The sequence below is a fragment of the Episyrphus balteatus genome, chromosome 3 (genome assembly GCF_945859705.1).
Source record: "Episyrphus balteatus chromosome 3, idEpiBalt1.1, whole genome shotgun sequence".
Lineage (NCBI taxonomy): Eukaryota > Metazoa > Arthropoda > Insecta > Diptera > Syrphidae > Episyrphus > Episyrphus balteatus.
Genome location: NC_079136.1, coordinates 94934385 through 94959296, shown reverse-complemented (window position 1 = coordinate 94959296; position 24912 = coordinate 94934385). Strand labels below are relative to the sequence as shown.

Here is a 24912-nt window from a genome sequence, read left to right as displayed (position 1 = left end):
AAAAATGTTGCGGATCTGTCACTTTTGTTTGTAAAAATAAATTCACCATCGTTGAAATTAAGCAAAATGCTACTTTTCATAAATTTTTAATTATTTCTTAACATTTAATCGGCTGCTTTTATTTTTTCTATGCAAATAAACACAAACAAAAAATTTTTTTTTCCTTTCAATTTACTTCGTCGCCATTTTTTTTTTAATTTGACGTTCACCTGGACGTCAAATTGAGGGATGATAATGCAGTTTACCCGATGGATAGCAGGATGGCAAGGTAGAGTTAAAGTGAACCGAATGTGTGAATCGGATCTGAGATTCACGGGAACAGCAGAATAGGGCTGATAATATGCAAAAACACAGCATATCTTGGGCAGTAAAAAAGATATCGGAAAGATTTATGTCGTTTTCTATTGACTTTTGAGATTTTTGTGTAAAATTCTCAGATTTTCCACTGCAAATAGAATATGAAATCTAGTTTAGTAATTGTGTGCGAAATCTGTGCGTATAAAAAAAATAAAACAACAACAAATGTTCAGACAAACGTCAAACAGAGGAGTGTATGTGAAAGTGAGTGTGTTTGTATGCGTGAATCTTGATAAAAATCCAGAATCAGATTCTTGAATCTCAGATTCATTTTTTTGTCATTTTTTTGAATCTCAGGAAGCAAATAGATCATGAAATCTGGGGTGGAATTACGGCACACGATTACGATCATACGTTATCGTTTTGACTATTGCTCTCTCTATTTAATCAGTATAAAAAGATAGAGACACATAGCAACCATACGTTAACGAACGTATGCGGTAGTTCGACCCCTGAGATTTTACCACTATTTCCCCTCTTCACCCCCCCCTTTCAGCTGTCAGATTCACAATTCTCATTCTGAGATTCGTCAATAGAAAACGACATTAAACAGGTTTTTGATTTGAGTTCAGCACACCGAAAACCTTCAGAAAAGTATATTTTTGTTTCGGCAACAAAAAAAAAGTTTAATTTTGTTAACCAGTGTAATCGGTTGTTTTTATTTTTTCTATGGATTTTTTCTTTTAATTTTCTTCCTCGCCATTTTTTTTTAATTGACGTTCACGTGGACGTCAATTGGGGTATGATAATGCAGTTCACCCGATGGATTGCAGAATGGCAAGGTAGAGGTAAAGTGAATCGAATGTGTGAATAATAGAGCTGCTTGTCGTTATGCTTCCAAATCGGTTGAACTGCATTATCATACCCCTATTTGACGTCCAAGTGAACGTCAACTAAAAAAAAAAAATGGCGACGAAGTAAATTGAAAGAAAAAATAATCTTTTTTTGTTGTTTTTTTACATAGAAAAAATAATAAACTCGTTACTAACAACTACTTAAAAATTTGTGAGAAGTGATATTTTGCTTAATTTAAACGATTTTATTTTTACAACCGAAATATCTGCAACAATTTTTATGAGCATTGCCAATTTCATAAGCGTGAATAGTGGAATTACGACCAAAATATTACCCATGTTACCAACGTGAGTTTAGATTCACCCCAATGAATAGCAGAATCATAGAGGAAGGAATACCTAGAGAGCCGACTCGTACCCCCCTTACCTAAAACACCCGCAAATTTAATTTCAGATAATCTCTCTTATTTTTCTCTTGTTTTCCTATCTGTGAATACGTGTGAAAAGTACAATTCGTTTAATACCTTCCTTTTACCAGTAGATGTCCTCACAAATTTTGAATTTAAACATGATTTTGGTTTGTACATGAACTTGAATAGCTCAAATAGCTCACTCCAGACACCCACCTTTCAATAAATATGTACAGAAATAAAAAAAAAAGGTTCGTGTTTTGAATTCATTATATTATTTTTTTATGAATTTATTTCCTACTGAGCACTTAAATTGTTTTTAATTGTTTTGAGCTCAACTCCACAGTTGAATGTGTTGGTGCCATTTAAAATGCACGGGAAAACTACCACATATAAGCACTGTGGAGTTTTTCCTCTCATTGCAGCTTGTAGGGTGGAAGAGAAAAACCAACCGAAGTCGCGTCTCTAGGTATTCCTTCCTCTATGAGCAGAATGGTAATTGGTGAATATTTCGAGATTATTCCTCCGATGGATTGCAGAATATCGCCGATAATAAAATAGAAAAAAACTATTTTTTTAGTGTACTTTTTTCAGGGGCCTTATTGTGTATAACGAAAAGAACGGCAGAAAAAACGAAACGCATAGAAACGAAAGGCACGACATAGAGAGATTATTAGATACGAAAACGACTGAAGAATAGGGCTGAGTTCATTAACGCCTCAAAAATTTGCATCACAAATATTTCTGGTGCAAACGTGATACTTTGTAGGTAAGGTAGTGTTGCCTTTCCATACAAATAGTTGTGATGCAAAAGCAGTGATGCAGTAGTGAATTCAGCATATTATGTTACCATATAAAATTTAAAATGAGAAAACAAATTTATTCAGGCAGCAAACTCAAAACAAAAGTCAAAACGAGAGCTAAAGGCTCTCGTGGAAACTTTTTTATTTTTAGGTATGTCTATTTTTTGACATATTTGTTCAACAATCTTATCAGAATTCATTTAAGACTTTTGTCTGAAAAAAATGCATTGCGTATATCTTGAAATATTGTCATTTCAATGCAACCATGTCAAACAAATTTTTGATTATTTTTTTTTTATGAGAGCTTTTTTCAAACCTCATTTTCTTCGCTTTTTTTTTTGTTAATATTAAGTGTGTTTTCTTGTTTATCTATACAGATTTTGTGCTATCGGGATTTTTGAAATCCGTCCAAATGTTTGGCACCACTGTACATACACTTTAGCAGCTGTCTGTCAAAAATAGCCCTGTTCCATTGGAGGTGGTAGTTTACTCATGAGTAGAAATGTACTACAACAACTACACTTTCGTATCTCCTCGAGTAGAAGATCATGTGTTTTTTGTAGTACTAGATCTACTCATGAGTAAACTACCACCTCCAATGGAACATGGCTAATGTGCCGTGCTCAAACACAACAAATAAAGTACGTTGGCACTACTGTTTTTATCGAGAGAAAGTAAAATCAGAGGTCGAATCACGGCACACGATTGCGATCATACGTTAACGGTTTGACTATTTCTGTCTCTATTTAATTAGTAGAAAAAGATAGGGACGCATAGTGACCATACGTTAACGAACGTATGATGCAATTCGACCCCTGGATAATTATCTGGATTTTTCAAAAATCTATACAGATAAAGTTTTTGTTGTTTTAAACACGTTAATCGTTTTGATTTCAAATATCTCGATGTCATTTTTTTGCACAAAATCTACATATATACATAGATAAACAAAAAAACACCTATTTTTGGATAAATTTCTGTATAAATTATCGACAACACAACAATTAAACTAACTTGGCACTACTATTTTTTATCGAGAGAAAGTAAAATAGGTGTGTTTTTTTGTTTATCTATATAGATTTTGTGCAAAAAACCGACATCGAGATTTTTGAAATCAAAACAATTTACGTGTTAAATACAACAAAAACTTTATCTGTATAGATTTTTGAAAAATCCAGATAATTATCCAGATTTTACTTTCTCTCGATAAAAACAGTAGTGCCAAGGTAGTTTAATTGTAGTGTTCATATAGAAATATCTGAAAATATTAACAAAAAAAAAAAAAAAAGCGGAGAAAACGAGGTTTGAAAAAAACTCTCATAGAAAAAAATAATCAAAAATTTGTTTGACATGGTTGCATTGAAATGTTAATATCTCGAGATATACGCAATGTTTTGATTTCAAAAATCTCGATTTCGTTTTTTGTGCAAAATCTATATAGATAGGGGAGAGTGGGGCTAAAAGTAACAGGGGTAAGAATTAACAGTTAAAAAAAGCGATGTTCCTTTCAATATTAAGAAACGCGTAAAGGAGAAAAATGCTCAATTTTTCCATACCTACCGGCACATTTTCTTCAGTTGAAAATTAGACGACAGGGTGAGAAGTTATACTAGTGGTGCCCAAAAAAAGCATGTTTGTAACTTTTTTTTTAAATTTTATTTTTGGTCTACCTATTTACCCGAAAAAGATAGAGTGCTAAGTGTTTTTTTGTTATATGCAATTGTGTTTTGGCTCAAATTGCGTGTATATGTTATGTCTATATCAGTTTCGCTTTTTTTTTAAATTGATTTTGTTTGAAAAATTACATGCTGGGGCTAGTTGTAACATTTTTCCGGGGCAAGTTGTACCATGTAAAAACATACCTATACTGAAAAATTGTTTACCTAATATAATAAACAACCCTGGATATGAATGCTTGTAATTGAATTTGTATTTATTTTGAAATTGGAAACACTTTTTGAACCACCACTTGAATTCATAAAGCTTATAAAACAATTTATGAATTCAAATAACTTTAATTTAAGACTACTGTTAAATTTTCTCTGGAAATCTTGGATTTGCTCCACTTTTTTTTTTAATTTGCACCAAAATTTCGTGACTGAGGTTTGTTTTTATTGTTATTAATTAAAAATAAATAAATACAAACATAAATAAAGGTATTTTTCTCTTATTTTTAGTTCTTGGTACAACCTACCCCGGTATGTGTTACACTTTGCCCCGTATGTGGGGTAAGTTGAAACAACACGATTTTTTTTTTGGAAGCTTTATTTTTCAACATTACCGTTATGTTTTGCTGAATTTTTGTGATGGATCTTGCAGATAAAACATGGGTCTTTAATTTAAAAAAGGTCTGGTTGACCCATTTTCAAATTTGTAGGAGAACCATCGTTTTTAGAAAAAAGTGTTACATTTGGCCCCACTCTCCCCTAAACAAAAAAACAAACCTATTGATAAAAATTACTTTGCAAAACCAAAATTTTAATCCAATGCACACACGGCTTTAAAAAAAATTATTTAAAACCTGCTGGCAACGCCCATACCAAACGCATCCAGTCAACATAAATGTTTCATTCCAAATCAAACAAAACTAAAAAATGGAACCCGGAGAACACGAGCCGAGCATATCAGAACCATTTTGGAATTAAAAATAAAAATCCAAAATGTCCGCCATTTACAAGAAAAAAAAAAAACCAATGTGTGTTCTCATTTTCAATATGTATGCGTTGTATGTGTCACCACCGCCACCAAATAAGCGACAAAGAAAACAATATCCAAAGGCCAACAATTCCAGCCAAATGTTAAAAAGAGAAACAAGATAAGGTGGGGCCATATTGATTAAGCACAAAAATATATTTTACTCTTTCTCCCTCCCAACATCTATAAACTAAAAGAACAAGAAAGCATACTGTTCCATTTCCACGTTATTCACAAAAACGCGCATGTGTGCAAACGTTCCATCCATCCACCTCGGCGTAGAACAAACGAACCAAACGAGAAAAACCAACCGACCAAATACAATAATTCCTCTCTCAGTATTGAATTCGACCAGGCCGACGACGACGAGTCCTCACACGAAGAAGAGTTTTTAAATTTTTGAAAAGAAAAGTAATAAAAAAAAAAAGTCTCCACAATATATTAGCATAGCTTTTCCATTATAATTCATTCGTTTTTTTTTCTTTCTCTCATATATACTATAATTTTTTCTGTGCCCAAATAGTTTATATATTTTTTTTTCTTATCGAAAAAAAATCAAACAAAAAAAAAACCATAAGTTTGAGTCCAGCCCAGCTATACTAATTCGCAGATTTTCTTCTTTTCTTTCGGATTACTTTTCAAGGATTATAAAGCAACTTATTTCTCCGAGACAACACGATGTCTGAACGCGAAAATAATGTTTACAAGGCTAAATTGGCTGAACAAGCCGAACGCTATGATGGTAAGTGTGTAATATCATGTTAAAACACATTTTTTTTCAAAATTATCCAAAATTTTTCCCATGGAATGATCTAGAGAAAGATACAAGTTTTTTTTTTCTTACTCCTTAACTCATTTTTTCTGCATGATTTTTTTTTTCTTCATACATATATATATATATATTTCGTACGTATAATATATAGGTATATATATATAGATTTAAAAAAAAATTGAACATGTATCCAAAAAGGAAGAGGGGCGAAAAAGGTCAGAGCAGAGGTTGTGGCAAGTAGTAATGAAGAGGTGCTTAGCTGGGAAAAATTTTGCAAGTGTTTTTTTGTCTCCACTCAGTCCTCACATTAAATTTTCATGTTTGATTTTCTTATACTTTTTTTTTTCTTTTTAATGGCGTTGTTATCCAGACCAAAAAAAGGTAGTAAAAGAGATCCGTCATTTTGTTCCAGAACCATTATTATTTTTTTTCGGAAGAGCAAATAAATTTTTTCAGAAGAAAAAAAATCTGGTTTTTTTTCTTTTTCTTTAAAATGCGTTGCTATGCCGCCTTTTTAACTTTTTTTTTCGTTGGTGTATTTTCTTATTCTTTTTTCTTTTTTTCATTAACTAAAAATGGGGGAGAGATGTTGAATTCGAACACTGGATAGAAAAAGCCAACGGGAGACCAAGACATGAGACAGACTGATTATGGAATACAAAAAATCAATGAATGGATCAATAAAACAAAAAGGTCCGGGCAAAGAAAAATGTGCGACATAGCAAAATTGCTCTTTAGAAAAATTAAGATTTAGCCGCTCAACAAATGAACATGATTTTGTTCTTGTTTTCATAAAAGAATTTCTCCACAAAAAAGAAATAATTTGTAGAGTTGACGAATTTCTCTCTATGTATTGATTTTTTTTTTTTTCGAAAGACGGAAATTGGCGGTGGCAGTTGGTTTCGTTTGCTGCTGGACGGAGTGTCCGTGTCAATTCACACAAACGAAAAAAAAAACCACCAATGATGCCATCCTTGTCTGTTTTTGCGCTCTACACGATGCTCCCCAATCACATGGTTTTCGTAACGTATTTTTCATCGATTTGTTCAAAAAAATATTCATCATTTAGGATTCTCTCAATTTTTTTTTCAACTGATTTTTTTTTTTTTTGTATCTAAATTTCAAGTATAATTTAACTCCCTTGGCCGCCCTTTTTTATTTTTCACTCAACACTCAACAGCCCCAGCAGTGTTGCTGTGCAGAGTTGTATGTGTTTGTGTGTGTAAAATGGTATCACACAAGAAGAAACAAAAAAAAAATGTTAAACTTGAAATGTCATATTTTCTCATTTCCTCAAGTTGATGCAAAGACGTCTATAATATAACAAGCGAGATGGAAGAAAACATGACGTAGTTTTTCCATGCAGAAGCAGCCAAGGAAAAAGTATAGCATTAGCGTGTGTGTCTGTATGTGTACACACAAACACTATTATATTTTGTAGTATACATACATAATTACTATGTGTCTCTTGGGTCAGGTTTTTCTTCTCTTTTTTTTCTATCCATCCAATTTTGCGTGCAATTTTCCATTTCCATAGAATTTTCCTACCTACTTATAATTTATTTGTCAAAATTGTTTTTTTTTTACTTGACGTAGCTTAATCGTTGTTTTTTTTTTTATGGAGAACAACAAAATAAAGGAAACTTATGCAAGTAGTAGAAAAAAAAACCCAAAACTATTCTAATTTCTTACATTGAAGCACTTTTGTGTGTGTAAATGAAATTGGATGGAAGAGAAGGGAATCCCCCTCTAAGGGTTGCTGTTGTCTATTAGTTTTTCTTTTTTCTGGTTTTTTTTTTTTTTTTTGAATCCGTTGTCGAGAGAAACAAGGAATTGGAAATTGAGGTTCTTGTATTCATATATCTTTTCACTTGCTTGGTTTTTTTTTTTTTTGCCGGCTGCGCTGCGTCGCTGTCTCCACTGCTCTACGGTCGGTTGTTTCTTTCTTTTCCATTTGGTTTTTTGGTGTAGAAAGAAAAATGATTCATCCAACTGAATCAAAAACCACTACCACACAAGAACCTACATTTTTTGAAGTTCGTAGTCGTCGTTGTCGCAATCGTAAATCATTTTTTGCAATGATTCACACACGAATTCCCATCAAATTATAGTTTAGTTATACTTTTGCTTCATTCGCTTTCATTATTGCTTGACGATGACGATAGTTATATCGAGTATTATCTAAACTTAAAGAAAGTATTGCATTAATTCCAAACATAGTCACCCTCTTAAAATATTCCATAATTTTTTTCAGCTATGCACCCCCTCATTAAGCCTAAGTTGAGCGAGCTTGTGATATAGATTTTTGTCATGACCTCCACCAGCAGGTATAAAAAAAGAGAAGGGGGGTACCTATTCATTTATAAAGAAAGAAATGCTTTATTTCTTAAAGATTTTGTGCTTGGTACAATGGCGCATGGTAGTGCCGCCTGCCTTTGAGGCTTTAATTAAGTGGGGGCTTCATAGTAAACTATATTGGGTCTATGGTTATGTCTAGACAAATAGGGATGTTATAACTACAATAGTTTTTCTAAAATAAAAATTCCACTCTATTTTATATTGTCATTATCTATAATTTTCAAATAATTTTGTTTTCATTTAAAAATAATTATTTAATCTTCAAGTCAGTTCTAGAATGTCTAGAGTTCTTTTTTAAACTCTAGATGAATTAACAAAGCAAACATAATATATACCTACAACGCCACACAACCCACCTCATCTTATGACTACATGTTTTTTCTTTTTCAAACGATGAATGCATGACTCTGAATAATTGGAATTAGTCATTTTTGTTATTTTTTTTTTATTTTTACTTACGTAGTAGCTATGTACATTCATATACATATAAATGCTATCATACAAATTTATCGTCAAGGAAACTTGAATTTACTATCCAAAATTTGTTGTTTTTTTTTTTTTAAGTAGTAATCAGTTATAAATATCGAACATTCAAAGGGAAGATGGATTATTTAGCATTTTGGGAGAAGAAGGTACCTGCTTTGGAACTGTTCTAAATAATGTATGATTGTTACGTCAACCGTTCATTTGACTGTCTTAGTTTTTTAAAAAATACATTTGTAATTGAAGAGTAAACAATTTATAATCATTATTATCTGGAAGACATGTATCTAGGTTAATGTTTTCGGTCTGTATAAAATAGAATATTTCATGAAAAACGTTTGTTTGTTAATAAAAAATTTATAGGTAGATATAGCCCTTCTTAGAAACTAAATAAGTTATCAGTAATGCTCTTAATTTAAAAATGATGTTGTTTTATCTTAGTTAAATAAAGTCCATAGTAGATTTTTCCTACCTACATAAAGAAAGAACGAAAAAAAAACATGCAAATATTTTTCATGAGGGTAAATTAAGTTTAAGCTAAATATAAATCATTATATTCCTTGAGTTCGCAAAATTAGATTAATGAAATATTTAAACGTAATTGTAGGTTCCTACTTACATACCTTCGTATATAAAAATTTTAAGATTTAAGAAAGTTCCTTATAGGTATTATAAACATATTACAGGTTTATTAAATGTTTTTCCATTTGTACCTAATAAATCTGCGCACAATTAAAAATCTCAAGTAAACTTCTAAACAATTCTTCGCCATTTCAAAACGGTGCTAGAGCTTTCTACAATTAGGCATTAGAAAGCATTCAGAAATCTTTCTTCGATTCTTTAGAAATGTAGTTCTTAATTTTAAATATGATCTAAATCTATTCCATAACATTTTTGAATGATCAAGTCTCGAAATCAATCGAAAAGGTGAAAATTAATTTCGCCTTCCATTAGTCGAACTAGAGTTAGATTTCTTAATCTGAAAGCTAAAAAAGGGGGGGAAAAAATGGCAGATTTCTTGTGCCATGGCAAATGGCTTCAGAGTTTAGACTAAAAAAAAAAAAATAGAATCGAGATTCAAATATGTGACTGGATTTTTGTCAAGATTCACACATACAATCATGTGCATTTTCAAACACACTCCTCGGTTTAAAATTTTGTTGTTCTTCAGAAAAATCTTGACATCAAATGGAAAACGACTTACAAAATACGCAAAGGTTATCCAAAATAGAATAATTGAGTGGGTGAAGAAAATGCATCACAAATACCAAATAAAACTTTTTAGAAAAAGAGATGCATAAGTGGGTATATCTTATTACTTCCCGGAAAAATATTTTAAATTGCCTATTGAACAATATTTTTTGGGCTTGTACAGCCATTTACCGGTTCAATTAATTTCTTAATTTCTTAAGCTAGTTGAGTTGTAAGACGACTCAGTGTCAAACAAAGGAGAAGTCCCCGATTTATACACTGGTTGATTTTTTTTCCATCTCTTAAAAATTCTAAATGGATAGGTAACTATCACAACATAAATACAGATATAATCCCCGTTCCATTGGAGGTGGTGGTTTACTCATGAGTAGATCTAGTACTACAATTAACACCTGATCTTCTACTCGAGGAGATAGGTATGTATGTGAAGTTGTACTAGATATCTACTCACGAGTAAACTACCACTTCCAATGAAACAGGGCTATTAACATTCAAATATATGCACTCTTGTCTTGCTGTAAAAAGATTTTTGAAGATGTGACAAAAAAAATGGTAGGTATTATAAGGTAATCTTCAATGCATGATTTCGAAAAGAATACATATTTGCAATATTGAGAAGACTATTAGAATAAGGTATACTTGACAAAAAGGTAAAAACACTGAATTGAGATTCTTAAACTCATAATGCAAAAAAATGATCTTTAACTCTTTTCTCACTTTTCAGTACATTTTCTTGAAATCTATTTCAAGAAAATGAGTAATTAGATCGATCTCAAGAAAATTTACTGAAATGTGAGAAAAGAGATCATTTTTTGTGCATACGACCCTATGATTCATTCAGAAATTATTTTAAATTTGTTTCTTTAAATAAATGATTCTTAAGAATTAATTCTTAACATTTGGGGAGAAATAAGTTTTCTGCAAACATAATTTATGTATATCATCGGTGCACCAAATTTTATAGAACATTTTCATGAAATTTGAATAATTAGTAATTTTAATTGTGAGTAAAATGAGAATTCCTGGGGCCTATTTCTCGACGAGCTACATCAACTACATCAACGACTTTAAACTTCAATATCTCCGTCCCATCCGGCCTCACGGATAAAATTTTACTATTTTTGAATTATTCCGACCACAAACAATATTTCTCAATATTAAATGGAGCTTTACTATTGTTTTTTGGGGTCTTCGATGTATATAAATGTAGCTGATAAAGTTGATGTAGCTTGTCGAGAAACAGCCCCCTGGTTTGAGGTATTGTAGCATTCATTCGAAATCTCAATTTCGAAAAATTGGAGTTATAGTTTTGCATGCTTCACCGGTGTACTGTTTTTTAATGTTTTTTTTTGTTTTTAATGTTAAAATTAGACAGGTATAAAAGAGACAATATAGAATTTGAAATTAAAAGAGGGTGGGAATGTGAAACTTCATCAATTGTCAAAAAATGCTTTGCCATGCGTAAGTAAACGACCATTGTCTTGGTCTTTTATTTAAACCTTAGTCATACCACACCTTTGTGATGAATCCTCTTTACTCAGTAAACGAAATGCAGTATTGCGTAATTTTATATTGTTTCACCCTTTTTTGCATGAGTATATTTCACTCCCCAAAGTTCTAACTATATAAAAAAGAAACATAAAATGTACATATACACAGGAAAAAAAAAAAACAATGACCTTGTTTTTAAGTTCAACCTTGGTTTTGTCTAAATTGGAAATTGAAATCTATTGTATTTATTTTTTGATGGTTAAACATGATAGTTTGAGTTGGGGGAGGCGGTTATAGGGTGTGGTGTCTATTGTTTGACTATTCAATGTTATTTACCGCAAATAAGAAGAATATTGAGCTAGCTGTGTTTTAAAGATTTATCCAAATATACATATTTGAACGTAATATATAAAAAAAAAATATATTAGATATTTACAAAATTGTGGGAAGAGATTTCAAAATACCTCTTTTCAATTTATATTGTACTTAAAATAAATACTAAATTAAAGCAATAAATTGACATTCTTCTGTCTTTAATTTGTTTATCATCCTCAAGATCTAATGCATTGTTCGGGAAATATACATGCTTGCGATTGTTTTTCGCTTATAAATTAATAGGATGTTGTTCATCTACTCTTTAGCACCAAAGTTTTCGTATTGGTTTGAACGACCATTATTGTTATAGGAAAATGAATCATTTGCTAAATTCAAAATCACCCTTATAAAGTATTTGTACATTATAAGCCTTGACACCGTTTATAAACTTGGTAAAAATACAGGTGGTAGATATTCTAGTGCTTTTTGTTTGCGTTGTTTTACAAACAATCCATATTTCGTAGATCTAATTGCTTCAGCGTCACTTATGATAATATTTATCAGTTAAACAAAGCATATAGATTTTAAAAAACCTTATGTATCGGCATTTTAAAAGGCAATTTTAAGGAAATACATTTTTTTCCTGCTGTCTGTTTTTATTAAAATTATGGCAAACAAACGAAAGTATAATAGCAACATTCCATGGGTAAATGAATCGTTTAATTGTTTGCTATTATTTAAAAACAATCTAATTTTATTTTTTTGCTTTTTTTAGAAATGGTTGAAGCCATGAAGAAAGTCGCATCCATGGATGTTGAACTTACGGTTGAAGAAAGAAACCTTCTATCGGTCGCATATAAAAATGTGATTGGAGCTCGTCGTGCCTCATGGCGAATAATCACCTCAATCGAACAGAAGGAAGAAAATAAGGGAGCCGAAGAAAAGCTTGAAATGATCAAAACCTATCGCGGCCAAGTAGAGAAAGAATTGCGCGATATCTGTTCGGATATTTTGAATGTATTGGAGAAACATCTCATTCCATGTGCAACTAGCGGGGAAAGTAAAGTATTCTATTATAAAATGAAGGGTGATTACCATCGTTATTTGGCTGAATTCGCTACCGGATCAGATCGTAAGGATGCCGCTGAGAATTCACTGATTGCCTATAAGGCTGCCAGCGATATCGCCATGAACGATCTTCCTCCAACACATCCAATTCGTCTGGGATTAGCTCTTAATTTCTCCGTAAGTATTTAAAAAAAACTATCATGTTTAATTCTTTCATGAATTAACATTTGCATTTTCGTTTTTTTTTTTTTTTTAATTTATAGGTGTTTTACTATGAAATTTTGAACTCGCCGGACCGCGCCTGCAGACTGGCGAAAGCAGCGTTTGATGATGCCATCGCTGAGCTGGATACACTTAGCGAGGAGAGCTACAAAGATTCGACACTTATCATGCAGCTTTTAAGGGACAACCTTACCCTATGGACGTCCGATATGCAGGCTGACGGTAAGTAGATAATTATAAATTAAAATTATCCTCCAGAGATTGTTCAATCAATTAGAGATAAATGTGATTATAACAAATTATACTTAACGAATTTCTTAGTAAACAAATTTTCTACTTTACTTATCACCCTATTTCGAACACAATTTAAAGTTTTTTTTCTAATACAAAAATAAAAAAACTTATAAATGTACCTACATATTTCTGAGGTGATTGACAAATCATGATAATACTAAAAATGGATTTTTGTATCAAACATTATTCAAATCTCTTCTAAAAAATTGTGGAAAAAACGCTAGCATTGAAGCAAGTAAATTCACTTAAAACGCTTTCATGAATAGATACAACGAAAACGAGCAACAAGTATCTGAGAAGTTGTTTTTAAACGAGATTTTTTTTAATGCAAATATAATTTTTATCGTAGTTTTTTTTATTTAAAATTGAAGTTCATTCGTTTGAATAACTTAGATCTCATTGCAAATGATTTTTCATATTCCATTTTTGTATGTATTCAAACGGAGATTCAATACGGAACAAATATTCTACATACACATTTTGTTGTATAAAACACGATGCAGAATAAAGTCGATTGTATTTTTTTAATAAAACAAATAATTTTTCTTCTTCAGTGCATTTACATGGGTTCAGAAAAAACCTTTTTCTTTTAAATTTTATGAGATCAGAAAAAAAGTTCTGATCCCAGTAAAATTTCTTGAAACTGAAGAAAATTAAAGATACCAAAATATTCAGTATCATTTCGAACTTTTGTGAATGCTTTTAAAAATGTGTTAATTAATTACATGTGTATAAAGTTTTTGGATAAATTACGCAATAAACGTAAATATAGCACTGAATAATTGCATACATAAAAAGACCACGACAACGAAAATTTACACAATTTATTATTAATATATGATTCCAAATTCAATGAACTAAACATATCAGTATACAAAGCCAATCACGTACGCAAATAATAAACACATCAATTTATTTGACCATTAAAAACCATTGAAAAACTTCTCACATAATTATGAAGGTCTTCATAGATTTATAGTCTATCCACATAGGGTTTTTTCGTTGGATACATTTTTTTTATTAACATGTACAATTTTCGTATGGTATATCCTTCTTAAACATATTCTTTTTTTTTTTTCTTCTTAAAGGCGAAGGTGAGCAAAAAGAACAAATTCAAGATGTTGAAGATCAGGACGTGTCGTAATTTATGTACCATTAAATTGTGTGAAAATGGCATATAAAAATATAAAAGAAAATATATAATAATAAAAATAAACATCAATAAAAACACACACAAAACCAACAACTTTAATTTTAAGGAATCTAAAAAATATAAAAAAAATAATATACATATAAGAAATATAAATTATAAGTGTATTGTTTCGTCTTTGTATTAAAAAAAATCAACAACAACACAGCAAAAAGCACCCCACTCAATATAATACTTTATACAATTTTTTTTTTTCTTTAGATGGAAACTAATAAAGTATAGAATTCAAATTGATAACATTTTTTGCATCCTCTTTTTACTCCCTCCATTTCCATGCAAAAATAAAAAACCATCATTACATTTCATTTATTTAATTTTTTTGTTTTCCAACAATTGCAACAATTTCAAAGTTGTTTTTTTTTTCCTTCTCCAAAAAGGGCTTTTTCTAAACATACATAATTAACTTTTTTATTCTCACAAAAAAACAATTTCTTATTTTCACACTGCGCATACACACAAACATCCTTATCGCCGTTAAATTTTGTTTTCTTTATATTCCAATAATATATATTAAAAAAAAAATAAAATAAATAAAATACAATAAAAACAAAATGAAATTAAAACTAAACTATTTTTAATATATATATTTTTTTTTATTGTTTTCGTTTTGTTTTTAATTTATAAGAAATTTTAACATTCTGCTTCAAGTAATTTTTTTTTTAAATAAAGGTAAACAACTTTTATTCAAATTAAAATAAAAAACATCGCATTGTTGTCATGCAAAGATACAATGAATTATTAATTATATTTATATATATAACTGATTATATATATTTATATATATACATATATATATATTGTATTTAATTAGAAGTATTTAAAAGAAGCAAAATAAATAAACTTTATTCATACATTTCAAAAAGTATAAAAAGTACATAATTAAATTAATGTCAACACAGAAGTAGAATATTTTTTCTTTGCCGTCGCGAAATACTGCATTTATTAATTATTACAACAATTAAATTATAATACAAGACATTAAAAAAAAAAAATTAAACAGTTTATAATTTACAAAAAAAAAAAATAGTGAAAAGCAAGCTATATATATATATATGATTATTAATGAGAAAACAAAAAGGACATACAATTTTTTTTGTGTTTTGTTTTTTAAGTAATATGTGGTAGCACGTGTACCAAAATTTAATCAATGAAAACATTAAACAAAAACAAAAAAATTAAGATACATTTTTTCTATTTAACATAAGAAAAACATGAAACACAAGCAACCAAAACAAAAACAGACATAATAATAGAATATTTGTGTAATAACTTAACAAAATGCTTAGTGAGAGAGAATTCTGGATAAAAAGCATATATAAAACCGATTTTCGAAGTTGATCAATAAAAAAAAAAAAAACAATTAATACTAAAAAAAAGAGGTTTTTGTGTAACCAGTAATTTGTTTGCATATTTCTATGGTTTAAGAATAATTTTCTTCACCTTAAATAAAAGTAAAAGAAAAACAAAGCGAACAAAAAGATGTAATGGAAAATTTGTCTCCTGAAGGTGTGGTGCTTGAAGCACTCATAAACGGCTGACTTATGGCCTATTTTTACGATTTATTCAGTTCAATCTTTTATGGCGCTTCTTGTCATCATTTGAAAAATGGAATTGCTTTTGAACGACAAAAATGGTAAGAAACTGATAAGTTGTCACTGCATAAATGGGGCATAATAAAGTTTTTTTTTTTTACGAGATGTAATAGATATGAAGTTGCATTAGGATGGAATGGCATTTGAAAAACTAATTTCTTTTTGAAAACGTAAGTATTGACGGAATATTTAAAAGCAGAAGAGTACTTAGGGTGCTTTTTTTTTTTTTTGCGATCAGACTAATGTCAGAAAAACTATTTGCGCATGTATGTATTTTACTTTGAATTTATGAAAACTTTTTCTGATTTGGGTCTTTTGTCAAAAGTTTGAAGTTTCAATTCATCCTTTAAGAAAAAAATCTTTTTTTTTAAACATTTCTTCAAATGTTTACAAATTTATTATATACAAGAAATTCGCGGCTATTTTTGTTATTTTGACTTGAATTTTGAATTTCCATTCAAAATTTTGATAGAATTGAGAAATAAAGGAAAGCTGTATCATTTTTTACGTCATGTTCCTTCTTTCTTCAAGTTTAAATTCATTGCGCATGGGAATTTTTTCATTTGCACATTTGCGCTGCAAATATTTGCGTTTTACATTTGAATCGTTTATTTTCAAAACATGATAAGTCCACTTTTTTTCAAAATTCGTTTTTTAACTGAATATGTTCTTGGGGGATAACCACACCTGCCTTCAAAATATGAAGCATCTACTCAGTCTATATTCGATTTTACAGCTAAGCGAAAAAAATTTTTATTGTCAAAACATCATAAAAGTCCTGGACTTATCATCTTTTGAAAATAAACAGCAACTTTTTTATGAGTAATATTATATTCTATTCCCAAATGCAATTGTTTGATAGACTGAGGCTTTACAAAAATTGTATATTGATTTTAAAACTAATTTCACATTCGTTTATTTTCAAAGTATGATAAGTCCAAAATCGTTTTTATTTTTAATCTTTTCAACAATCGGTCCAAAAAGTAAATACCAAACGATATTCTGTAGCTAGGTAAAAGTTCTACAAAATGTATTTTTTATACATTTTACTACACTTATGGCGTTTTTAATTGGCAATTCGGAATTGTTCTTCGATTCGGAATCCCAAATTGAACAGTTTTTTTTTATTCCGGAGTATCTGATGTTTGGTGTGAATGTATTGGATGAGTCACATTTCACATATATGTGTATTCGCACCAAATTGCATTTGTTTTTGTGCTGCAAACATTTTGTGCTGCTGACATTTAAATCTATGAATGTGTGAGTGATTCTGCTTCTGATTCTGTTTTTAAAACCAGAAGAGAAATTCTCTTTTTTCAGAATCAGAACTGTCAGTTTTGCCCAATTGATCGCTTTTAGATTGCTTTTTTTTGCTTCCAGATTGCCAATTAAAAACGCCATTAACAAAAGAAAATAGAACTTTTTTTTCTTCTCCTGAAAAATTTGAAATCATGGACTTATCATGTTTTGAAAATAAATGATTCATTTATGAACACCTGACATTTGTCATTTGCATTAATGAATGCTTTGCATTCGTCAGACTTGCGCAACCATGCATTTATGATAGCACCCTTAAGCTAAGTATACACGATTGGAAGATCTTCTAATAGCTTGGCCAATTTTTCGCAACAAATGTTCACCAATTCTCTAACATCCTATTTTATCTGTCAAAAGTGACAGAAAAAAAAATTGGACATTTAGCGAATGGTCGTTATATGTCCCTAATTTTTTCTACTAGGGCCCTTTTTTGTAAAACGATTACACTGGTTAACAAGGGTTCTGTTGCCGGAACCAAAATATACTTTTCTGAAGGTTTTCGGTGTGCTGAACTCGAATCCGAAGTTAAAAAAATTCTAGCAGCTCGCGTTTTTGAAATATTACCGTTAGAAAATGCAAAAAAACGTTTTTTTGACTACTTCGGATGTTTTTTTTTTCATGTAAGAAAATTTTTTAAAATTAAAATTGTAACGGTTTCTAAAAGACCTGTTTTTCTTCTTTCAAAATCTTTCCGATATCTTTCGTAAAGGTCGAGATATCTTAAGATGAAGTAAGTGTGTTTTGCTCAAATATCATAGAGGATGTAATAACTTTATACCAGGGTTTCTGGGATACGAATATGATGTCCGACTATTGTTGGTCTCTTATATGTCATTTTCCAAAGTCAGCACACCAGAGGAGAGCCTTAAAACGAAGTTTTTTGGAAACTAATGGTTAATTTATTTTTTTAAATAAAGTTTTTCTAAGTAAATACATGTTTTTTTCTGTTTTATATCTACTTTGCTGAAACTAAGAAACTAGAGCTGATGAAAGTCTTTTAATTACATTTTTGAAAAGGGTATTAAATATGTAGTCAGCAACAGCTAACATTTTTTCGACAACACATGTGCTGCTTGGCTTACCAATGTATTATAAAGTTATTACATCCTCTATGATTTTTGAGCAAAACACACTTAGGCCCAATTTATTCACTCTCCATTAAATTTAAAGTCGCCATTAAAAATGGGAAATTTTAAAATTCGTATGCGATTTGACAGATTTTAAATTTTTAATGGTGCCTTTAAATTTAATGGAGAGTGAATAAATTGGGCCTTAGTTCATCTTAAGATATCTATACCTATCTGAAAGATATCGGAACGATTTAAACAGATTTTGAAAGAAGAAAAACAGGTCTTTTAGAAACCGTTACAATTTTAATTTTAAAAAATTTTCTTACATGAAAAAAAAAAAAACGTCCGAAGTAGTCAAAAAAACGTTTTTTTGCATTTTCTAACGGTAATATTTCAAAAACGCGAGCTGCTAGAATTTTTTTGACTTCGGATTCGAGTTCAGCACACCGAGAACCTTCAGAAAAGTATATTTTGGTTCCGGCAACAAAAAAAAAGTTTAATTTTGTAAACCAGTGTTATCGTTGAAACTACTTCGTTTTCGTTGAAATGCAACTACGTATTACGATAATCGTTTTACTTCAACGACACTCGTTAGTCTTTACGACTGCCATTTACCTATCGTTTAACCCTTTGCCTCCTAGTGGTTTCACCATGAAACCACCCATTAATTTTTTTTTTATTGTAATAACCAAAATTTGAAAATTATTTCATGAGCTATTGCATTATGAGTAGTACGACCAACAAAAAATTTAATATCTGTATAAAAGTTAATATTTAGTTAAAAATATGCAGGATTTGTGAGAGTTTTCTGAATTTTTCAAGTAGCCTTAAGCTTAGAGCTATCAAATTAAATAACGGTAATACTGAAAGAGAATGATTATAATGGTTCTTCAATCTATGGAATATGTAAACGTGTTTTTCATCAGAAAATTTGCTTTTCCAATCTAAATACCAGTTTAATATGACTTTTTGGTAAAACACATTGGTTTGTACGCGCATTTTTATCTCTTAATTTTTTTTACTCAAAAATAGACTTCAACTTTTGTACTCTTAGCTCAAAACATTCCTTATACAATGTAATTACCAAATCAATCATTATTTTTTCATTTTGGTGTGTAATTAGAAAATATCAAAACTTTTTCTCAAGATTTTTGTAATTTTTCGTGAAACAAATTTAAAAAAAAAAGTTACTCCGGGAACAAAAGGTTAACTTTCGTTTTCGTTTAGCTGTCATGGTATTATTGTGTTTGCTGGTACAATTCATGTGAGCCTAAAAAAAAAATGTTTTTTCGGTTTAGTTTGGCCAAACGACTTGCTCGTTTTACATAATCGCTCTTTGTCGTGACTATCGTTTACTTCAGTATCGTTGACTTGCCGCTCGTTTCGTATTACGTAATAGACCCCCTGGTAGAATTCATATGAGCCTAAAAATAAATATTTTTTTCGGTTTAGTTTGGCCAAACGACTTTCTCGTTTAACATAATCGCTCTTTGTCGTGAATATCGTTTACTTTAGTATCGTTGACTTGCCGCTCGTTTCGTATTACGTAATAGACCTCCTGATTAAAAGAGCAATGTGATTTGGCCCCAGTGGCTTAATTATGGAATACGAAGTCGATTGTTTAAGTTTCGATATCTCTCTTTCGACTCGCCTCGAATATGTCAATTATGGAATTTGAAGCGAATATTTCCAATTTTCTTTATTTGCTTTGTTGATAAACGTTTATAAATATAAACAATTGTACTCGTAAGAGTGTATTTAATAAACTTTTTATGAAAAACAACAGCAAAAATTTCTTTTGTCGGTCGAAACAAAATCCGGCAAGAAAAAGGTGTCGTAAATCGATGGGAAGGTAAAACGATAAAGGCGAAAGCGAAGACAATCGGCGCATTCACGAACCTAGTGACTACGTAGTCGACTCGTTCTGATTGGCTGAAAACAACTAAAAAGTTAGTTAAAATTTCCCTCCGACGACGTAGTGTAAAAATTTTCACTTCAAAGTTAGTTGAAATTTCTTAGTCAGCTGTTTGATGGAAACAATTATATTTTGATTTAAATTTTTTGGTGGAATTGATGAAAGAAGCATATAAAATAAAATTAATTGTGCAGTAAGTAAATATAAATTATGAAATTGAGGAATTACAAGGAAAAAAGCTATTTAAAACACTCAAAACACATTTTTTTTATTTCATCTGTCAACTAGCTTTTGTAGTGCAAATGCGCATTCCAAAAGCTAGTTAAAATTCGACTACGTAGTCACTACATTCATGAATGCGCCCAATAATACAAAACTTTACATTCGCCTCCTTTAACGATCGACTTCGTATTCCATAATCAGGCCACAGGATTCGAACCCATGTGCACGTTGGCAGTTTGTCTTGTTATCTTTTCTTTTTTTTCAATTTTTTTTCAATTCAAAATTCAATTTTAAATTCTGCTTCATTTTTCTATCAAAATTGAAAATAATTTGAAAGTTGGAAGCAGTTTCGAAATCGATTGAAATGTAGAACATGCAATTTCATTTCACGTGAAATTGAAAAGTAATTTCAATTCACTTTTGATTTAATTGTGGAACATGTTTTGGCGTGAACATTTTCATTAGTCCTTAGAAAGGTATCCGTTCGTTGGGTTGGAAAATTCTCCGATTTCATACGAATAATTCAAGCAAAATTTAAATCCGACGGATACCTCGCTAATTGCGATTAAAATTTTCGAGTACATTTCGAACATGAACAACTTTTTACCCATAATTCAAAATACGAAAAAAGGAAAATTCAATATTGCTCGAGTGGAGTCATGTTCAGGAACCGGAACTCCAAGAAACTTCTTTGATGTAGTCAGCTTAGAGCAAGCTGTATACTACTATCAGAGGGTTCATCATTAGTGCATGTGTTAGTAGTTAGAAGGACAAAAACAATTAAACACTATCCACATGCACAATATACAATTAATATTAGCTAAAAATGATATACTAACATATTTACAATTTAAAAATTTAATTAAAACATTAACTGACAATCGAGTCTGTGGATTTTATTATTTGGCAAGGGTAACCTTGATTTTTATCTCAAAAATCTGACAAAAATAAATTTGTAATTTTCGTACAGGAATGCATAGGCCAACTCACTGTGAGCTCATATCTGTAAACCAAAACTTTTTTCGAGACTTTGGTCAAAAGATATCGGCTTTGGAGTGTAAGAAAAAGAAAGAAAAAAAAAATTTGGTTGAAAATATCTCAGGAACCAGGACTCCAAAAAAAACTTTTTGTTTCCTTGATTTTATCTCAAAAATCTGACAAAAATAAATTTGTAATTTTTTTACAGGAATGCATAGGCCAACTCACTGAGCTCATATCTGTAAACCAAAACTTTTTTCGAGACTTTAGATATCGGCCTCGGAATGTAAGAAAAAGAAGGAAAACAAATTTGGAACCGGGACTCCAAAAAACTTTTAGTTTTCAGTTCTGAATAGAGCTTAAAGAGACCTTTCGTTTGATGTCTCACTCGATGGATTTAGAGGAAATTTAAAAAAAATGGAATTTTTTTGGAATTTGATTTTATTCAAAAATCTGACAAAAATAAAGGAGAATGGGCAAGTTTGTATGGAATGTGGACGTTGCGCGGCCAGGAATGAATTTTTTATTTTTTGATATAATTAAGGTTTACATATATTGTGGAGAAGTTTTATCCTTGTGACGTACTCCAAAAACGGATAAAATGCATTTTTGCATATAACACTTTATGCAGATTGTCTCAAAGTTGTATCTTATGTGTGTATTGTAAGTGCAAAATACGATACTCTCTCATTTTCCCTAAATCTGAAGACCTTTATCTTGAATATCCAACCACTAGAACCTAAACTATAAGCATTTAAAAACAACAGTTTCAAGACTATTTTGAAAGTTTCGTTATGTAACGATGAATTACTGAACTACTTTTAAGATAAAAGTCTGAACACACTACCTACTCCTGCAAAGGTAGAAATGTGAACGGACCTTTAGTAATTAAGAAAAATATCTCACTGAACACATCTAAAAATATCCCACTGAACACATCTAAAAATATCTCACTGAACACATCTCAAAATATCCCACACTGAACACATCTCAAAATATCCCACTAGACTGGAAGTATGAAGTGCCCTTCCTGGAAAGGAAGTTTCGAGAGACAGGGACGAGAGCCTTCGAGGACGTTCTCGAGTCTCGAGATTCCGGTATAAAAGGCAGCGTAGACACCGACAGTTGACAGTTTAATCTTGAAAGTGAAAGAGTACAGTACAAAGTGAAATAAAGTGTTGCGAATTGTTAGTAGTAAATAAAGTGATTTAAAAGTGTGTTTGTTTGAGCGAATAATAAAAGTAAATTGAGTTGAAATAAAGTGTGTTCTTATTTGAACGGAAATATAAGTGGAAATTAAATAAGTTTTATTGTGAACCCGGAATAAAACATTACATTGGTGTCAGAAAAGTGGAATAAAACTTATTTATTTGTGCGAATCAGATAATTTCGCGAATAAAATAAAAAGTGCGCGTGTGTTTTAACAATAAACAAAGTGTAAAACATTTTGAAATAAGTAAAAGTGCTCGCGTTTTGAAAAGTTAAAATGGGTAAAACACTAAATCAGTTAAGTTTGACTGAGTTGAAGGCGGAATTGACTAAGCGAAGTCTTCCTACTGCTGGATCGAAAAATGATCTCATTATTCGTCTACAGGATTATTTAACCCAGAAAAACGAAGATTTGGATACATTTCAATTCGAGGTTGAAATGATAGAAGAACGAGTAAGTACTAGTTCCGATATGTCATCCATGATGGCTGTTCTCCTTGCAAAATTTGAAGAACAGAAAGAACAAATTGAGACACAACGCAAGGAACAGAGAGAACAAATGGAAAAACAACGTACCGAGCAAAGGAGTGAACAACAGAGTGTTCTCGAACAAATGGAAAAACAACGTACCGAGCAAAAGAGTGAACAACAGAATCTTCTCAAAAAATTAGATGAACAGAAAAACATCATCCAAGGTAAGCTTGACGCGATCGAGAACAAGTTCGTTGCTATTGATGCTTCCATCAAATGCGTTGAAAAGCAATCTCAAGAAAAGTTCGAGAAAGTTGAAGAAAAACTCGAGAAAGTAGAAGGAAAGTTCGAGAAAGTGGATGACAAGTTTGAAAAAATGGAAGTTAAAATGCAAAGTATTACTGAGGAACTTGACAAGGTTCGGAAAATTAAGATTCGAGAAAGTTCTGGTGAGTACCCAAAGAAGAAGGAAATGCATCCACCAACATTTGATGGACAAAGTTCTTGGTCGATCTACAAGAAACAGTTTGAGGCAGCTGCAACAACAAATGGCTGGGATGACGAAGACAAATGTATAGCGCTGACTCTTGCTCTTAGAGGTCCTGCTGCTGAGTTGTTACAAACGTTACCACCAGAAAAGAATGGTAACTTTAACGCTCTTGTCCAGGTCATTGAAAAACGCTTTGGAGATGGCCATATGCAGGAAGTCTTCCGCGTCCAACTCAATACAAGAGTCCAGAAAAGAGGAGAAACTCTGCAACAACTTCAAGCAGATATTGAAAGGTTGGCTCATCTGGCATATCCGACAGCAGGAGACGACATTATCAATCAGTTTGCGACAGAAGCCTTTGTACGTGCTGTATCTGATATAAATCTTCAGCGAGCAATTCGAACAGCTGGAAAACGTTCCCTTCCTGAAGCATTAGCGTTTGCACTGACTATGGAAGCAGCAGAACAGGCTTCTCAAGGCGTTCATCGGGTAAGAGAAGTTGCAGTGGAGGAATGCTCTTGTCAAAAACTCGCGTTCCAAAGAAACCATCGAGACGGAGCTGCTCGATGCTGGAACTGTAACAAGACAGGACATCTCCAGCGGCAGTGCAGATTGCCACCAAGAAGAACTGCTTGCGAACACTGTGGAAACAGGAATATTGCCCAACAACAGGTAAGCGATACAACTAACACTCATGCTCATCTTGTTTCCCATTCGGGAAACGAGTAAGGACCAACTTCGAGGGGCAGAAGCTGGTTTCTGGTATCGATGGCCCCAGAACCACAATTCAAGTCTCACAGAGTAAACGAGACAACAAAAGTCTGACAGTGGAGGCGACCATAAACAACAAACAACACGTGGCTACAATTGACACCGGTGCCACCGCCTCTATTGTACGAAGAGACTTGGTGAAGATGACATGGCTACATAACACCAACAGCTACCGTCTGAAGACAGCCACAGGAGAAGCAGCAAGGGTGTACGGTGAAGTTCGTCTTACGATCCGTATGGCAGAACTAGAGTTTTCGCATGTGTTTTTGGTGGCAGATATATGTGACGAGTGCATCATTGGAATCGACTTCATGAAGGACCATGAAATCATTTTGGATATAGGTAATCAAGTCCTGAAATACAGAAATGTGGAGATCCCAATGGTCTATGGCAA

At 31.5% G+C, this 24912-nt stretch overlaps 2 protein-coding genes across 4 annotated transcripts in view; both read left to right on the top strand.

Annotated features, from left to right (window-relative positions):
* The window catches only part of LOC129914721 (tachykinins), a 177476-nt gene that overhangs the window by 44453 nt on the left and 108111 nt on the right, over positions 1 to 24912 (top strand). The gene's annotated exons all lie outside the window — the stretch shown is intronic.
* Positions 5338 to 15507, top strand: LOC129914724 (14-3-3 protein epsilon). Of its 3 annotated transcripts, none has more exons than XM_055994076.1 (5): positions 5338 to 5469; positions 5702 to 5800; positions 12465 to 12934; positions 13021 to 13201; positions 14362 to 15507. In XM_055994076.1, the coding sequence occupies exons 2-5, from the start codon at positions 5737 to 5739 to the stop codon at positions 14415 to 14417; spliced, it is 771 nt and encodes a 256-aa protein (XP_055850051.1). In that variant the 5' UTR covers positions 5338 to 5469; positions 5702 to 5736; the 3' UTR covers positions 14418 to 15507. The 3 variants fall into 3 exon arrangements, with proteins under 3 accessions (XP_055850051.1, XP_055850053.1, XP_055850052.1); XM_055994078.1 differs by having other exon boundaries at positions 5358 to 5469; positions 5669 to 5800; XM_055994077.1 differs by having other exon boundaries at positions 5454 to 5469; positions 5637 to 5800.